This window comes from Amborella trichopoda, chromosome 12 (assembly GCF_054954075.1).
Source record: "Amborella trichopoda isolate Santa Cruz 75 chromosome 12, AtrichopodaSantaCruz75HAP2 v2.0, whole genome shotgun sequence".
NCBI classification, from domain to species: Eukaryota; Viridiplantae; Streptophyta; class Magnoliopsida; order Amborellales; family Amborellaceae; genus Amborella; species Amborella trichopoda.
In genome coordinates this window covers 11,237,688-11,257,399 of record NC_142347.1, presented here as the reverse complement: position 1 = coordinate 11,257,399, position 19,712 = coordinate 11,237,688, and the positions used below count along the sequence as shown (strand labels likewise).

The 19,712-nt window shown below is 38.8% G+C and overlaps 1 protein-coding gene across 14 annotated transcripts in view; it reads right to left on the bottom strand.

Annotated features, from left to right (window-relative positions):
• The window catches only part of SRFR1 (Tetratricopeptide repeat (TPR)-like superfamily protein), a 108,081-nt gene that overhangs the window by 66,748 nt on the left and 21,621 nt on the right, over window positions 1-19,712 (bottom strand). For 5 of the 14 annotated variants that reach the window (XR_016045732.1, XR_016045734.1, XM_088853577.1 and 2 more), the window contains exons 8-11: window positions 16,639-16,739; window positions 16,442-16,552; window positions 11,413-11,483; window positions 11,213-11,269 (exon numbers count right to left, since the gene is read on the bottom strand). Coding sequence is in view for 10 of the 14 variants with exons in the window: in XM_088853577.1 (XP_088709703.1) it covers window positions 11,213-11,269; window positions 11,413-11,483; window positions 16,442-16,552; window positions 16,639-16,739 (340 nt within the window). In the remaining 4 variants the exon portion in view is untranslated. The remainder of the gene's footprint in view (window positions 1-11,212; window positions 11,270-11,412; window positions 11,484-16,441; window positions 16,553-16,638; window positions 16,740-19,712) is intronic. The other 9 variants (XR_016045733.1, XR_016045735.1, XM_088853578.1 and 6 more) reach the window with 4 other exon arrangements.

Here is a 19,712-nt window from a genome sequence, read left to right as displayed (position 1 = left end):
GTGGCAGCCCTATGACCACTCGAACACCACATGGCACTACCAGGTGAGGACTAAAGTTAAATTTGAGCCAAACAATATAAAAACCCTCATTTTTTTAGCAAATAAAATTCAAAAAAAATCTCTGAAATTCACAATAAATATTTAAAGTATTTTTTAGCAATTATTAGGTTTTTCTCATCATTATAAAATCAGACAAAAGGCATAATGAGATCTCAGGCTAATAACTATAGGTATCGGAGTACTCCAATAGGCTAGTCCCGAATGATGTTCCATCAAGTCTCAGATCGACCCAATTGACCTATGTTCCACAGTCTAAAGAGTCTAAAGCAGAGACATATAATTGGCCATATCAAAGCCGCTGAACCAAAACTTCCGATCATTCGACTTTCAATGCATTACAGGTGTACCCCTGTGGGACACTATCCAATTCAATTACAGGAGTCCTCTTAAAACACATGTACACTAGCCCTTCCAAACTCGGATAATGCATTTGAAAGAATGGCTTCCCGTACGAAATGAAAATGCACATGCCATGCAATGATCTCGTGTCAGGATAGGGACTTATGTCTCATAAGTCTTAACCATTCCATACAGGGCGAATACTCAATAAGTACTCGAGTCTTATTTTTCTCAATTTGGATTCTCCAAGCTCTGGCCGATTGCAACTAAACATGAGGCTAACCTATAAAATCCTGACTAGGAGGTGACCTTCACACCTCTTTGAGAAATTGCTTTCTCAATACGTGAACTCTCGATGCCTCATGCGTACTCGAGGCAAAAGATCTGGGTTCTATTTCGCAAGACGCCAAGCTTTCAATCTCTCAATCGCTCCCACTGAATGAGAGACTACTGAAATTTAGGCCTTGATAGGCCATATTTCCAATATTCTCCCACTTGGCCGTTTGAGACCTAAATTTGTATATCTCTCTCTCTCATTATCGTTCACAATAAATTAAAGCATGCACACTTATGCATGGATTTATCATTCATAAACAATAGGCAAAGTAATAACAACTATGTCAACCTCCTTAAACCCATCCCATGCACATGCCTCATAAGATCATTTGCCCCCAAGCTTTTGGTTAATGGATCTGCATGCATAGCCTCAAATGGATTGTAACCAACTTCTACTTCACCAGCTGCTATCTCTTCTCTTACTCTATGATATTGGGCTTTAATGTGCCTTGACTTGTTGTGGAACCTTGGTTCAACTGCCACTGCTATTGCAGCTTGATTGTCACACATGATTCTAATAGTTCCATATTTTAGAGGGTTGGAGTTAAGATGATTCAAGAACTTCTTAATCCAAATGGCTTCTAAAGTTGCAAAACTTAAAGCCATATACTCGGCTTCCATGGTAGATAGGGCTACAATGTCTTGCTTCTTGGTGTGCCAGGAAATAGCACCACCCCCATAAAGAAATAGATAACCCGAAGTGGATCTCTAGTCATCCGAGTCTCCTTGATAGTCGAAGTCTATGTATCCCAATACTTTAAGCTCACTCACAATGCCATAGGTTAATCTATAATCAAATATTCCTTTCAAATACCTCATTTTTCTTTTCACGCCTTTCCAATGTTCTAATCCAAGATCACTTTGGAATCGACCAATCAAGCTTTGAGCAAAAGCTAGATCGAGTCTAGTTCCCATGGTTAAATACATTAGTGATCCTACGGCACTCTGATACGGGATCCTTTCCATCTCATTTCTCTCAAGATCATTGTTTGGTTTCATATTGACATTTAATTTTCCTCTCCTTTCCACAGGTGTATCTATAGGATTGGATTCACTCATACCAAATCTCTAAAGAACCTTTGTGCAATATGTAGATTGAGATAATTGAATAATGCGGGCTGCTCTATCTCCTATAATATGAATCCCTAACACATATGAACCCTCTCCCATATCTTTCATATTAAAATTACTTAATAGCATTGCCTTTGTATCACTTATATGGTCTAGGGTGCTACTAGCTATTAGAATGCCATCCACATATAAAGTCATGAAAGTGATGCCAGTCCCATTGGTCTTATGGTATACACAATGGTCATCCTCATTTAGTATGAATCCATATCTAATCAGGGTTTGGTGATAACTTGAGGAACCATCTTCTTGAAGCTTGTTTGAGACCATAAAGTGATTTGTTAAGTTTGTACACGAATTTTTCCTTTCCTTTCACAACAAAACCCTCGGGTTGGTTCATGCATATATCCTCTTCTAGGTCACCATTTAAGAAGGCGGTTTTCACATCCATTCGATGCAATTCTAGGTCAAAGTAGGCTGCTATGGATATGATCATCCTAATTGTAGGCATTTTGGCAACAGGTGAGTAGGTGTCAAAATAATCTATTCCTTTTGAGTAAAACCTTTTGTCACAAGTCTTGCCTTGTATTTTGCAATACGGCCTTCGGAGTTAAGTTTCTTTTTGAACATCCACTTACATCCAATGGATCTAAGGATAGGTGGTAATCGGACTAACTCTCATACATGGTTCTTTATGATTGAATTTATCTCATCTTGCATGGCTTCCTTCCATAACTTATTATCGGGACAAGACATAGCATGTAGGTAAGAATAAAGTTCATCATCGATCTTCACTAATCCTCTCATAGTCCTCTCTAAGGTAAGTGAAAAAGGTAGGTGGTCTCTTTATTCTCTCACTGCGCGTAAGTGGGATAGTTTCAATTTCTTTGTTAGGCTGAAGCTCATGGAAGTCTACTCTCTTTTGCGTTGATTCTCTCTCAAGGAATTCATCTTCAAGGAAATGGGCATCAAGGCTTTCAATCACCTTACGATTCAAGAGGTTTTAAAACCTAAAACCCTTCCCATGACTTAGGTATCCTATGAAAACACATTTTACGGTTTTAGGATCAAGTTTGAACCTATTTTGGGATAGTATGAAAACATGGGCTGAACATTCCCAAACCTTGAGGTGCTTTATTGAGGGAGGTCGGCCCATAAAGAGTTGGTAAGGAGTTGATTGAATTGCTTTGGTGGGAGTCTGATTAAGGACATATGTGGCGGTTAGAATCGCCACCCCCAAAACTCTAATCCAAGATTAGCGGCACTCATCATACTTCGCACCATTTCAACTAGGGTCCTATTCCTTCTCTCAGCAACCTTATTTTGTTCGGGTGAGTAAGGCATGGTGGTTTGGTGGACTATCCCATATTGGACACAAAGATCTTGGAAGGCTTGGGAGGTGTATTCCCCACCCCTATCTGATCTAAGGTTTTTGATCGTTCGACCTAGTTGGTTTTCAACTTCTACTTTATATTGTTGGAATTTGGTTATGGCCTCACTTTTGTTTCTTATGAGATAGGTGTGACCAAAACAGGAATGATCATCAATGAATGTTATGAAGTATCCCATGTGCCCCATGGTAGGCACACTCATAAGTCCACACACATATGAGTGGATTAGTTCTAAAAGACTAGAGACCCTTTCGACCTTTTGGTGGGACTTCTTTACCATCTTTCCTTTAAGGCAAGCCTCGCATCTATTATGAGAATCGATATTTATTTTATCAAGCAATCCTTCTTTCATCATAATATGCAATTCTCGATGGATTAATGTGACCTAACTTTAAATGTCATATAGTAAAATTTTGTAAATCATCACCCATGTAAGCAAACTCCTTTTTCATTTTGATTTCAGAAAGCCCTTGAACCAAGTGGGCTACAAAAACAAGGTCTCCATTAATAGAGCCATCCTGCACATAGACCTTTTCCTCCTTGAACAAGAGCACAAACCCGGCTTTACTCATCTTGGAAACCAAGATGAGATTCTTCCTCATCCTGGGTGCATAGAGGGTATCCCTAAGCATGAGAATCTTACCATTAGTGAGCTCTACACATAGTCCCCTTTTCCTAAGACCCTTTCCATTTGATTTCCATCCATATAAAGATTATAGGTATTGGGTTTGACATCATAAAACCTTCTAAAACCCTTCATAGAATTTGTCACATGGATAGTAGCCCCTGAGTCAAGAACCCACATATCCGCCTCCTCATTGGCAATCAAAGTCTCATGGACCACGCAAACTCTCTCTTTCCTTGGTCCTCCACCGGCATTAGCTTGAGACTTACTGGTATTGGGCTTAGGAGCAAAATGAGGGTTTTGTGGAGGAGGAAGATACCTACAAAACTTTTGGGTATGCCTGTATTTCTTGCATCTAAAGCATTGCACCTTCGAATAATCTTGGCTTGAGGGCCAAACCAACCTCCCACCTACCATCATGGGTGTGGGTGGTGGTTTAAGCCTAAAGGCATGGGGCTAGCATGGTTTGGTGGGTAGGCATGGGTTTTAGGAGGGTAAGGGCTAAATGGATAAGGGGAGTAGGATTTTCCCTTTTGCTTCCTCTTCCCTTTCCATTTGCTTTTTCCTTTTCTTTTCTTGTTCTTAGCATTATCACTCCCACTCATTCCCACATTACATGTACTCACCATAGAAGAATTAGGAAGAGAGATAGGAGTAATGAGTAAGGGAATAGAAGAAGATGAGGGTTGGTGAGATTTTACCATAAGGTTCATGGAAGATGGTCCATCCATTGCCATCCTTCTTTGCTCTTCCCCTTCCATGAAAAATGCAATCTCCTCCATTGTTGTAGGTGCATCTTTGGCCATCAAATTGGCCACAAAGGTCTCCCATGAGGGAGAAATCGAAAGCACAAACATCGCCTTTTGTGTCACCTCATCATATGAGTGACCGGCTCTCTCACTCTCTCTTATACAACTCTTGAACTCTCTTAGATGATCACCCACTTTGGTGTGATCATCCATTTTGCAACACATGAGATTCCTCATTCTAATGATCCTTTAAGCTTCATTCGGTGTGTCGTATTTCTTTTTCATGCTCTCCATAATATCTTTGACACATATGGAATTCTCATACTCCTTAACAAAGGAATCACTCATGGTTACAAAAATAATATTCATGGCACTTGGTTTTTGTTATGTCATGTCTCATATGCATCCTTAACAACTTGAGGAGCATTGATAGCGAGCGGATTAGGTGGTCTAGAAGTCGATAATGGCAATAGACCATCTTCATGAAACACATAATCAATTTTCCTTCTCCATTCGAAGAAGTTGATTCCATTGAACCTCTTCTCCTTAGGCAATTCGGTCTGAATTGAACGGGCTGTCATGGGTTCCTATTTGGCACTCTATAATGCTTCTAAAGACCGTAAAAGAGGCTGTAAATGAGCCTAAATCTGATACCAATTGATAGTGAATACAAAGACTACAGCAAATTTTCAAGCCGAAAAACAAGCCAAAATTGACACCTTCAACAAGCCACTTGCTAAAAACCAAGCTAAGTGAATAAGTTACAATCCTTTTACATAAACATTATAGCCTTGTATAACCACTGTAAATAAACTCAAATACCAACCCCTTATGAGGTAATTACACATAAAGCAAGACTAGTTTATGAATTACACTTTCATAGCACAAATTTCATAAACTATGTCCCAAAGCTTAAATACATCATGCAACTAATCTAAAAAAAATTCTAAAGAATGAAATCAACTAAACAGGGTACTAGAATGTCAAATTAAAATAGGGAAGCCATGTTTTGAACCCCTTGTGCTGGGGACACGCAATCGGGCCCTATAAAGACTTAATTTTGTCCCTTCGGATTGTACAAAAGTGGTTCAATCTCACTAGAGTCTCTAATCCAAATGGGAAGAAATTACACACCTTAAAATCACTTCTTAAGATCTCAACACACTGGAATTATCATCCAAAACAGAATGCAAAAGGTTTGAATCGAATCGGATAAAGAACAAGAGGGTTATGGCCAAACTACACACGGTGGTCCCCCAAACCACCAAAACAGTCTTGTATAGAAAGATTATGAACCCCTATAGGTAAAAACGTGATGAAAAAGTTCTGAAAATGGAGTGACACTGAGACTAAATTATTTGATGGGTTTGAAGCAAAGTAATTAAAAGATACTATGCATGATCATGGATTCTTATGCATATAAGCTATAACTCATGAAGGACCACACTATAAATAAGCATGATGAAAAATATGATCAAATGGGGATTCTAAGATCAATGAAACTTTTCTAAATTCAAAACTCCAGCAACTATAGATGCCAAGGATATGATCTTATGAGAAAAGAAAATTCAATGGAGTTTACCTTGATAAATGCACACTATGGACTTAAGCATAAGAAATGATGACCACCATCAAGATCATCATTAATGGAACTCTAAAAGCTCTCTATCTTCAATTTTCTCTCACAAAACCTTAGAAGAAAGAGGGGAGTAACAATTTTCCAAAATGGTTCAAGAGTTGAGACAATTAGGGTTTGAGATCTCATGATGTGCTTTTATAACATAGGTATAACTTTGGATTCAATCAACACCCTTGATGCACTAATCCAAAGGCACATGAGAGGCTAATGTACCTAGCCACCTATTCCCACCAACTACTACGATAAAGGGATGGAATTTAACACCATCATCACTAACCCTAACCCTAAGTTATGCCACTTTATCATCTTGTCCTTGGCCCATATTTTTGTTTCAATTGTATCTAATATGGCCTTACAAAAATACCCTTAGTTTCTCTTAATAATGTATTAGAGTAGATAACCACAAAGGCAAAAGGGCAAAGAAGTAATTGGCAAAGCTCACACAAGTGGAGATATTCTTCTTTATCAAAGCCAATCGCTTTGTAGATCTAAAATTTCAAACCAATCAATTTAAAGATAATGTCACTTTCACACATGTGTGTGAAGATATTTTTCAACTCAAATTTGAAAATGAATTTTCTTTAATATCAAATAAATTAATTAATTAAACTTCATACATGCCAAGCCTGACCCATGTGTGAGTTAATTAAGACATGTGATAAAAAGAGAGCATTAATTTATAACATTATATAACAAGACACCATAACACAAACCCTTATAAAACAAGCAACCAAATGCCAATCTAGTCCCCCACTTAGGGATCAGTGCCCAGCTGGACGGTGATCCTAGAGTGAGGTCTTGGGTGCCATGTGGCAGCCCTATGGCCACTTGGACACCACATGGCACTACCAGGTCAGGACCAAAGTGGAATTTGAGCCAAACAATATGAAAACCCTTATTTTTTTAAGCAAATAAAATTCCGAAAAATTCTCTAAAATTCACAATAAATATTTAAAGTATTTTTGAGCAATTATTAGGTTTTTCTCATCATTATAAAATCGGACAAAAGGTATAATGAGATCTCAAGCTAATAACTATAGGTATCAGAGTACTCCATTAGGCTAGTCCCGAATGATGTTCTACCAAGTCTCAGATCGACCCAATAGACCTATGTTCCACAGTCTAAAGCAGAGACACATAATTGGCCATATCAAAGCCGTTGAGCCAAAACTTCCGATCATTTGGCTCTCAATGGATTATAGGTGTACCCCTGTGGGACATGATCCAACTCAATTACAAAGGTCCTTTCAAAGCACATGTGCACTGGCTCTTCCAAACTCGAATAATGCATTTGGAAGAGTGGTTTCCCGTACGAAATGAAAATGCACATGCCATGCAATAGTCTCGTGTCAGGATACGAACTTATGTCCCACAAGTCTTGACCATTCTATATAGGGTGAATTCTCAATTAGTACTCGGGTTCTGTTTTTCTTATTTGAATTCTCCAAGCCCTAGCCGATTGCTGCTAAACATGAGGCTAACCTATAAAACCCTGACTAAGACACCTTGAGAAATTGCTTTCTGAACACGTGAACTCTCGATGCCTCATACGTACTCGGGGTAAAAGAATTTGGGCTCCATTTCCCAAGACGTCAAGATTTTAATCTCTCGATCGCTTCTAGTGAATGAGAGACTACTGGAATTTAAGCCTTGATAGGTCATATTTCCAACAGCCTCCTAGGGGAGGAGGCTGTCAAAATAACAGGTGGCTCCTCCTCCTTCCACTTCTCCTTCTTCTTCTTCTTCTCCCCCTACTTCTTGTCTTTCCTCTTCTTCTTAACCTCCTCTTCTTCTCTCTCTCAACCGATTCTTCTTCTTCTTACTCTTCTTCTTCCATTCCCTCTCTCTCTATCCTCTTTCTTCTTTTCTTCTTCACTTCATTCACTCAGTTATTATTAGGAGGCTCTTCTGAGGTGCATGGTGCAGTTGGTTTGTCGCCTAACATACCATCTTAAGAATCCTCCGAGGTATTCGGGCTTCGGTCTGATACCTTTTTGTGCTACCGTTGATGCCTCCAAGGGGAAGAGGTGCCAAAAGGCTGCCGAATGAACAGATGGCTCCTTCTACTTCTTCTTCCTCTTCTCCTCCTTCTTCTTCTTCGTTCTCTACTTCTTCTTCTCTTCTTTCCTCTTCTTCCCAACCTCCTCTTCTTCTCTCTTTCAAACAGTTCTTCTTCTTCTTCTCACTCTTCTTCTTTCTTCTTCACTTCCTTCTATTGTTTTTCTTCCTTTCTTCTTCATATTATTCTCACTCTACCGCTCTTTAGGGGGCACCTTTGAGGTGCATGGTGTGGGGGGTTCATCCCTTAACATAGCATCTTAAGAATCCTCCGGGGTATTCAGGCTTCGGTTTGGTACCTTTCTGTACTACCATTGATGCCTCCTAGTGGAGGTGGCGTCGAAAGGCTGCCGAATTAACAAGTGGCTTCTTCTTCTTCTTCTTCTTCTTCTTCTCCCTCTTTTCTCAGTCTCCTCTTTAGACCAATCCCTAACCCCTCCCTTTTCCTATTACTCTTAAACATCCCTTCGAGGACAAGCCAAGGATTATTAACCCAACTCCCAATCATCTCAAACATGTGCATTTAAAAGGCACAGCGTAGTGCAAGGGAGCCAAAGTCGAGCGGAGCCAAGAGGCAGGGAGCTTCCGATTCGTAATCTAAGAGGACTGCTCAGACGCAGGCGTGTCACAAACCCATCTGTGAGATAAGGTCCCGCCTCACACCTTAAAATTTTCTCTTTTTGGTTCTAACCGCATGCACGCACACCGAGACCGCGGTCTCAAGGAAGGGTTCGCCTGGTCCGCGACCAAGAACCAGGGCCAACCAAGCCTATCTGGACATATGGTTAATAGTCCCTCTTTATTCAATGGTCAACAAGTATGGTGAATAAGAATTCCTGGAGCAGACCCCAAGATACAACACTCTTTGGCTTGAGTCCTTAAGCTCATAAGGTGGATTAACCACACCATCATATAACTACTAAGAGATAATTTATCCTTCTCTATTAATCCTAGAAGAAGCAAGAGACAAGTGGTCCTCCTTGCTCCTTTCCAAGTGACATGCAGCCTTTCTCTGTTTCATGCAAATGAAACCAGGCCAGCATATCCTGGCCTCTTGTCATACTAATAATCATTGACTTTCCTTCCCAATGGCATAACCAGTTCTGGACTAGCCACCTATGTCAGATTTCTTTCCCTTTTCAAGGACAAAAGTTCAAGGCAATCAAGTACCTGGGCTAGCAATAGTGCTTTCTGCTGTGGGAGCTTCCTTCTTGGGAGCTTACCCTATGGGAGACTCCATTTGGAGAGGCTTTTTTACATGGCAGCTTCCACTGCAAGAGCTTCAGCTAACGAAGAAACCTCTACTATGAAAGGCTTTCTTTCATGGGAGTTTCTGTTGTAGGAGGCTTCTTCTGTGGGAGCTTTTGTTATGGGAGACTTCTTTCATGGGAGCTCCACTTATGTGAAACATACTTAGTCTCTCACAAGAATCTCTTTATCTAGGGTGCTTACAGGTCCAATTTTTTCACAATTATCTGTAAAATCAAATCAAATGCAAACTACAATTTACACAATGCAAGTGGGTGTTCTTTTTATGAATATCAAGTCTTAATTGCCCATAATTTAACCAATGGCTTGCACATATCCTGTTTCAGTCAAGGCATCCTTAGGGCATATCCAAGGCCATTCTCAGGTTGAATCTAACAATTAAGGTCAAAAGACACTCCAACCATAATTTAACCAAGGGCTTGCACATATCCTGTTTTCAGTCAAGGCATCTTGAGGGCATATCCAAGGCCATTCTCAGGTTGAGTCTAACAATTAAGGTCAAAACACAATCCTCCCAGAGGCTATAGGTGGCTGACCTTTTAAGTTCAAAGACATGAGGATCATTGGTCTTTTCCCCAACCTACGAAAGTCATTAAAGACATGGTGTCCACCGTTCAACTATTTGCAGGAAATGAGTTCAAAGAACCACCAGGCCCTGATTACAAGTATGTCTAGTCATGCAGAGGTTTTGTTATCCCTAGGAATATACCAACAAGAAATCAGCCAAACAATATTTGTTTCCAATTAAGCTTAAGACTAGCCTACAGCTCAGAATGAGTTTATTTCTTGAAGCACTCCCACAGTTTAGCATTGGGTTTTGGGTCAATAGGATAGAAGTTGGGGTTTGGACTGATTTTATAATGGAGGGAGGCCTATGCTAAGGAAAAATATAAAGAAAAAAAAAATGTGGAAAAGAAGGGAGAAAGAGAGAAGAAGAAAATAATAAGGGAGAGGGACAAAGAAAAAATATAAGCAAGCACAAATGAGGAAAAATAATAAGAACAGAGAAGGGAAAAAGGAAAAAGAAAAGAAATGACAAAAGAATTTTGGGAAAGAAAAGGGAAGAAGGAAAAAGGAGGATAGGACAAAAGAATTTTGGTGAAGGTAAGGCAAAGGAAAAAGGATTTTAGGGAAAGAAACGGAAGAAGGGGAAAGAGAAAAATGGAGGAATAATTTGAAAAGAAGGGACCTTGGGAGGTGCTACTAAGATTTTTGTGGCCTTTCAGTCCCAAAAATGACTTAGAATACCATATCCATCATCTTAAATTGAGATCGAAATATGTTCTAGTACGCAATCATTTGCATCACTCCTCATGATGAGATCATCCATCATCGTACACTTTAGTCACCTGCTTGCACAGGGTACCTGCTTGCACAAGGTACGAACAGCGAGTAGAAGTAGTCACCTTGGGAAAAACAACCTTCAAAGTAACATGGAAAAATTATCAGTCAGCCCAAAGAGTTTTTTTGGACAGTGTAATGGCTTCTGCTCCCAGACTAGGATGAGATAAGAGACGTAATCAAGAGATTGCCACATATTTGCCTCTCCAATATTTGAAGACCACTATCCATATACAAGCGTATCAAAAATTGCATACCATGCAAAATAAATAAATATTATAGATGAAACATCTAAATAATATCCTATTGAAACTTAAGTCCTGGAAAATCAGATTACCTATGGTCTCCCAATCCATAATGGAGATTGCCATGCAAGTAGTACGCCATAGCAAACCTGGAAAGTTTATACATGAACCCTATAAGAGTCAAGGAATGTTGAAATTCAAAAAACAGCAAGAAAAATTTGCACTCCTATGAGATACTGCTACTCAAACAGCAGGAACACTAAATAGAACATAGTTGGTTCATCCTCAATACCTATTATCGATAGAGATAAGATTCTGAATGCATTTTGAAGCTTTTTCCACTTGTGCTAATTCATGGTAAAACTGCATTCGTAATGAAATCCAACCACTAGTATTAAAATGAAAACAACACCAGCAATCATTTTCCACCCAAAAAGCATATCCGATAATGCCATAAATACAAAGCCATCCACCACATTTTAATTCACATATTATCAGCATCCAAACTGGAAGTAACCCACACTAATTAAGGAAATAAAAAAACAATTCAGAATTACAATTCAGAATAACATATTGTCCGCAATGAGCATATCTCATATCTGGTTACAATTTCCACATTATCAAGTAGTATTTATCTGCTTCACTTTTTTTACTTCTATTTATGTGATCGCATGGTTCTTAACATACAAGATGCAGAATCGGCCATTGATACTCAAACCCAAGGTCTGGACACATTGTACAAAGATTGTGGATGCACATATTTTAGTTTCCGACACATCGTAATTTGACCTATATGGTATACAGGGTATGAGGCCACTGTCTGCTCAGCATGGTCATCCGGAACCCAGTGTCCAGTTCTACAGAACTTTAAGAATGAGTTCCAAGCATGGAAAGTGAGTTGGAAATTGTAAGGTATGAGCATAACAACTTCCATGGTTCTTGAGGAGACTAATAAAGACAAAGTCATTGATCACTCAGTAGGTCAGGAAATATTTTTAATGAGAAAGACCTTCTGATTTTTCATTATACTAATGCGGGCTACTAGGAAATTAGAGAAGGGCAGGTGCATCACATTAATTAAAGAATATATGTGAAGGAATAAACAATAGAGAGTAGGAGATATTCACATGGGACTGCAAGTAAGAGATCCCAAATCAACTCCAATAACATTTGCTTAACTTCTACATACAAAGAAATCTGCCAGCCCAAAATTCATGAATCAGCATAATTGCCACAACAGGGAAACAGAAGACTCCTAGAATAAAGAGAATGATAACCACAATCCTTTATGGAATGAACCACTTTTAGAAATTTTCAACAGTTAAAAGAGAAAATCAAATGAAATGACCTGTTAAATTGTGAGTCTCACTCATCACAGTAGATATTCTCGCTCTATGAAGATGAAGTGATGAACATCACACGCAACTAATGCCGCTTCGACAAGTAGACTTTAGAAACATGCATGTGACAAACATCACATACAAACCAAGCCCACGCATAGCAAATTTCAACTTCTACATAGGCTGAGAAACACAAGGAGTTACAGTGAAGCATTGTTAGAAATGCGGTTTAGGAGTAGAACTGATCATACAATGATTGCCGATGGTCTTAAAGTGACAACAGATAGCTTCGCAGACATCAAGTATATTCAATGCTACCTGAGTAGTGTTTTATGTAAAAAGTTTCGGTCCACTCAAATATTTTCTGAGCGTTTCAGTGACAAAGTCAAATAAGGGATTCGTTATTTCTCAGAGGAAGTATGTACCAAGCATGTTACAACAGACCGGATCATTGTCAGCCAAACCACTGGATACTCCTATGGAAACCAATCGAATCGTTGGCAGCCAAACCAATTGATAGCCCTACAAAAGCCAATCATAGACTTCATGCATAGATGGGATGGGAGCGTTACTAAAGGACCCTTATCAATACTAGAGGTTAATGGGCAAGTTTATATGCCTCACAATTACACAACTAGATATATCTCATGTGGTTAGGGCAGTTAGTCAATGCATGCATGCCCCTCGAAAATCTCATTAGATGTTGCATGTAGTATCCTGAAGTACCTCAAGACATCTCCTGGGAGAGGTCTGATGTTTGCTAATCATGATTATATGTGTTGCAATGTACAATGATGCAGAACGGGGTGGTTAAAAGCATAATTGTTGGAAATGCCTAAGACTCTGAATCATTTTAAGAACTGGAATCGCAGAATCGCGGCTAGCTAGAAGATTCCTATTTGCATAATCGACGTTTGTACTAAGAGAATCGTGGGAAACGAGATTCCTACTTTATGAGAATCAAGGTTCGACCCAAATGAAATCGAGATCCCCGCATTTATAGAATCGAAATCCCAACCTCTCTGAAATCAAGTTTCGACTTATTTGGAATGGACCCATATGCTATCGAGATTCCTTGATATACAGAATCGAGATTCCGACATCTTTGGAATCGAGTTTTAGACATACTTGAAATCAAGATTTATACCTGTTTCGAATCGAGATTCATATCAGTTTGGAATCAAGTTTCAACCCAACCGGCAATCAGGATTTGATACTCTACAGAGTCAAGTTTCCACCCCCATACATCTCACGCCTTAACAACTTAGAACCTCATCAAGCAATCAAGCTCAAAGGTCTCTAAGACCTGAAGAAGGCTTCTTTAGATTTGAAGTCAATGTATTGACTATTGAGCCTCAGACACGGTATCAAAAGCATAGTTACCTGAATCGATTCGGAAACTTAATTGATAAAGGAGTGGGAAGCACAGAATCGCCACCTGCTGGAAGATTCTTGTTTTCGGAATCAACGTTCATACAATAGGAATCATGTAGGACGAGATTCCTATTTTTAGGAATCGAGATTTGACCAAAATAGAATCGAGATCATTATATAGTTGTAATCGAGATTGCTAGCTCTTTGGAATCGAACTTCAGACCTAGTTGGAGTCAACCAATATGAAATAGAGACTCTTTCATTTATAGAGTCGAGATTTTGACAGCATTGAAATCGAGAGGGAACTGAGAGGGAAACATTACATGTCATGCCATCTTAGAGTTGCAATCTCTCCATTGGATCAATACAATGCAGACTTAAAAAATTAAGTGGAGAACGTGGACCACCACTTTGGTTTTTATTGGTCATGTCATGCTAAGAAAGATGACTACACCTTGTAGCATGAGATTGAATGTCTCGCTTGAGTAGTTTAATGCCATGAAAACTTCTAAATATCACTTCTCAAAAAAAATGGCAAAAAGAAAACAAAGGGGGGAAGTGGTAAAATTCCAATGAATGTACAAACTAGTTTCAACAAATGTAGCTTCAAGATTCATCGATTGCAAAATCAAGAATCAATAAATATCGGAAGAAAGATTCCATAAGTGTTAGAAATGAGATTCCAAAAATATGTAATCAAGATTCTAAACTTCACGAAAACATGTTCCGCAAAGATTTCTTTTCAGAATCACCGAATGGGATTCTGAATCAAAATCCCGACCTTCAGCGAGAGATTTAGGTAACTATGATCAAAAGTAAGGTTAATTAATAAACACTCAATAGTCCCCTAGGGAAAATGTCTACAAAACAAACAAATATTATCTGCTATATGTAAAATGTGATTTTAATTTCATAATTATAGTTCGAAATAGGATTTTTCTGTGAGATTATGTTGTCTATGTTGTAGCCCTATTTAAATGTAAAACCCTTTACCAGTTATGTTTTAAAAAACGGAAGTCAATCATAACACTATTAGAAATGTGATCCAAGCCAATCCTACCACCATTGGAAACGTGATCCAAACGAACCAAAATCTTTACTATTCAAAGCACACGTGAACAGCAAGAGACAATCGTCTCCACTCCATTTCCCAAATAACTCCAAATTGAAATCCATAAATATTTGAACCAATCGATAAGTCAAAGATTTGTGAACCTAGAACATTAGTATTTGATATTCGATTAATTCGTGGTTTCTTACATCTACAGACCACAATACTTGACGTTCAGGAATCGGCACTTGAAATTAATTGAAACGAATACCATTATATGTAGAATCAAGATTCAACAAGTGTAGAACCAAGATTCAACTTTGCGGAATCGAGAACCAATAAATATTAAAAACAAGATTCTATAAATGTTTGAATCGAAATTCCTAAAATAAGGAATCAAGATTCCATGAAGATTCCTGATCGAAATTGCGGAATCAAAATTCTTAAATCGGAATCGCGACGATGGGTGAGAGATATTGGTAACTGATATAGGTTATTGTACCTTTATTGTTGGTCTGGACTCTGGTCTCATGGAATAGTGAAAAACAACAAAACATAGTGGCCAAATCAAGTGCAAAAGTTGAGTACATGTGTATGGCACATAGGGTATGTGAAGTTATGTGGGTTAAAATTATATCAGCTGATATGGATTTAAAGTTCAATTACATGTGACTCTATATCGTGATAATAAAGCCGCCATCCACAATTTTTAAAACCCCATATTTCATGAGGAAACAAAGCATATTGATGTGAACATTATTTCATAAGGGAAAACCTTGCAGCTCGAATTATTCATCCTCATGTGAAATAGAGAGATTCAGTAGATATCTTCACAAAAGCAGTCGCCCGTGATAGACTACGAATATAGTTGTCAAGATGGGCATGAATGATCTATGCTCCAGCTTGAGGAGGAATGTTGCGAGTGTAGGAGTATGTTAGGGACAAAAAAATAGTATCTTATTCAATACGGTTATATGTGAGTTATTTACTAACACAAGGGCATTTCTAGCAATTTTTCATATCAATATAATAAATATATGTGATTAAGCTCAAAGAGGGATCACGCACCTCTCTATCATCCCTCTTTCTCTCGCGCACCTCTCTCCTTTCTCTTCCTACATCATTTTCCACTTTCTCTTCACATTTTCTTTCTTCTCTATTATCTACCCATTTAATACTTGCTGATTGACATAAATTCTAGTTGATATCTTTCAACTATGAATAGAAAATGTGAGAGAAAAGATTCACTTCCTAAGGTTCCTCCTTGAATGTACCCACCAACCACACCTGCAAATAAGTAAATAAAGTGACTGACAGGCTAGCTAGGAGGGTGCATGCATCGAAGCCTTTATAGTGAAGGATGGTGGTACATGGTCCCTGAAACCACTTGTCCGTTGTTCCCCTTTCCAGCTTTTTCCTTTCTCGCTACCCCTTTCGGTCATAGATGTGTCCACTTTTTTATACTTTTTAGAGTATGACTTAATGCATACATTTTCTTATAGTATTTGGCTACTTTAAGGGGAAAAAAAACGTTTTGTCAAGCCATTAGTAACCACCTGTGACAAATGAGTCCGCCCCTCCTGAAATTTTGGATCAATTTGTACTGACTTCAAGAGTGCCTTTTCTGCCTTAGTGTACTCACCAAGCGATGATAATGCCAAGCCCTGCTATAGACAATGACAAACGCTGGAAACTCACTAAACAAACCTGCTTAGATTACAAATTAACAAATCTTAAAGGAAAATGAGCTTACTAAGTATGTGTATGCAGTTTCGTTCTTTCGATCAGAAAGTACGCAAGAAGATAGGTCCTTCACAGCTGCAGTATAATCTTTCAATTTGAAATTGACAACCCCTGCATTCAATACAGCTATTACACTTCTCACAAGGACATTGTACAAAATATCCGACAACATAAGTTTACAAAGCAGTAGATGCTGACAACTCTCTCACTCAGTGTGATGTTCCTTTTTCCTATTGAGATTATATTATTTTTTCTCTTCCTTTCTTTTTTATTTTGTTTTTTTTTTTGGGGGGGGAATGAGGAGAGGGGTTAGAGGTTAGAGGGTTTTGGTGGGAGTTAAGTGGGTATATAGACTTATCAAATCAAAGAGAGAGAAACTGGCAGGCATACTATTGCTGCAAATTATAGTATGGAATATTTCCATTAAAGAACATATGATAATTAAAGTATGGAGAATTTCCATTACACAACATATGATCGGCTTTGCCAAACATTAAAACCCACCCTCAGCCAAGGCATGAATAGATGAAAATGAAGATGGCCCATATCCCAAAAAACTTCATGAACCATTCAAGGTATCCTCAGCCAAGCCAAATATTTAAATAAATAAATAAATCAGACAATCATTAGACAGAAAAGTATACAAAGGCCCCCCAAAGCCCATTCATATTACCAAAGATAACAGAAAAAACAGAAATGGAAAACAATAAGCCCACATAAATAATTCAGCAATCATGGAAGTTTGAATATCAAAAAAGTTAAATTCACTTGGGCATCAAAATGACATTTGTCAATTATTAAGAAACATTCTTTGCTTGTAGGAATGGAAAGGCATAAATCAATACAATCCCATAATTTTCATGGTTAGAAAGATTATATGGCATCATTCGGTAATCTGCTGCTTTAAGTTGACATCTACATTTTACTACATTGCTCTAAACTCTCAATTTTCCTGCATGTATATGTTAAATGTAACGTGTAAAGATTCTAATACACATTGACATGTAGTGAACGTGTAGATCAATAGTCATCCACTAATTCAATTCATGTAACAAATTACAAACACCAAAAATTGATATTGATCTGCCTCCATCTCCCAAAGCTGTCATCACATATAAATAGCAGTCTTCATTGCCTAGGAGTACATGCCCAACCCGCTTTTCTACTTGATGTATCATGAAATTTTATGAAAAAATAAATTAGTACATACATCAGACCTGAGAGAAAAACCTGAAAGCCGCAGTATTTTATTCATCTAAAACGATTATGCATTTTGTATTTGCCCACAAGATCCTATTTTTTTACAATTAACTATATAGCTGCACAAACACTTGAAAGGACTATAAAGATCCACTCGGTCTAGTATTTTAAAAAATTTCATCACTCACACCAGCAATTATATTTACAAGTGTCACCTACAATTGAATCTCAATAAAACAATAAAAAACTAAACAAAGATCCTCACTTGCTGCCATCAAACAAAACTCATTTCATTCATTAATAACAGAAATTACAGCTTTATGAGAATGAAAAGAATCAAGAACTATGGGATGCAGTAACCCAAATACATGCCTTGGATCACCTCCGAAGGACTTAGTGTACCCCACACGGATCACTCATATCAATGGGGCACCGCACACCAATCATGGTCCCCGTTGCACTCTCCACAAGATGGGAAACAAAAAGACAAACCAACTCATAGAAGGGGTATGAGGAAGCAAAACCAAGCTTGTGCACAAGATGCACCAACCACAAAACTAAAACCACCATACACACATGAAAGAGAGGGAGGATGGGCTAGGGCCTCGAAACATGCCACTCTAGGGCTGCTAGAGGAGGTTGGCACCCCCACAAGAGAGAGAGGAGAGAAAGGAAGAAGTGTGGGGAGATGGAGAGGGAGGGAGGCAGGGCGGGGCCAGGCGGGGGGGGGGGAGAGAGACTCAGTCAAGATCTGTGTTCAAGAAGGGAAGATCTGTGTCCAAGAAGGGCAGAAGGGACCCCCTTACACAGTGGTGTCAAGGCCAGGCTTGCCATAGACGCAATCTGAAACATTGATCTATGGTGATCTGTGGGGTGAAGTGACGCTTTAATTCTCACCCCTCCATTACCTAAATCAGCTCTATGATTAAAAGGAAGTTCTAAAACCCTTATCACTTAGTCTCTTTAACTCATACTCTTTTAATTCTAGAATTTCTGGCAATAAAGAGAATTTCTAGAAGCCAAATATTTACTTCTCGAAGACTTTACACATTCCTTTATTTTCAAAATATTTTCTCAATATTCTAAAAGGCTATCTCCTCTTTCCAAAAGCATCATCAATCACAATAACTAGCTCCTAGAAGATATGAACCAAGGTTAAAAAGATATTTACCATGTGGAGCATGTGGGTCATGGAAGCCCAAGTGGGCCCACACACCACATAAGAGTGGTTCCCAGGTGTAGGCCCCTGGCCATTGGGCCCCACATGGGTCATACACAATATGTGTATGGTGTTTGCATGCATTTTCTGCACCCGGCAAACCCACACCAAAAGACCCATTTAAAACAAAAGGGTGCATTAGGAAAATGGCAAAAAGGGCCAACCCCCATATAGATGAATTCTGGGTCCAAACCTTAAGGAGCCTCATTTTGTATGATGAAGGACCTCCAGAACAAAACCCAAGGTCTCAGAGTCAATTATAACCATGATCCACTGTGGAGAACATAATATACGGTCATGATCAAAGATGGTAAACACAAATGTGAACAGTGAACCAGCCCAAATCAAGCCTCAAGACAGCCTCCAATACCCCCAAATTTCAGCTCAAAACAATGTTGGACGGAGAAGATACAATCGAAACAATGTATGGACTACTACACATAGGCTGTGGAGCATTTAAAAAAGACCACAATTACAAAGGAACCCTTGGAAGTAGACCTTTAACCGACCCGGGACCCTCACAAATGAAATTAGAGGCCTCAAAGACCCCTAACCCCAAAGTGCCACACGGTTCCAAGGTCATTTGGGTCTACCTACTGAAACATCAAGGGTGCAGCATACTGTAGAAAAGCTAATTTCTCATAATACACCTAAAATGGGGGTAA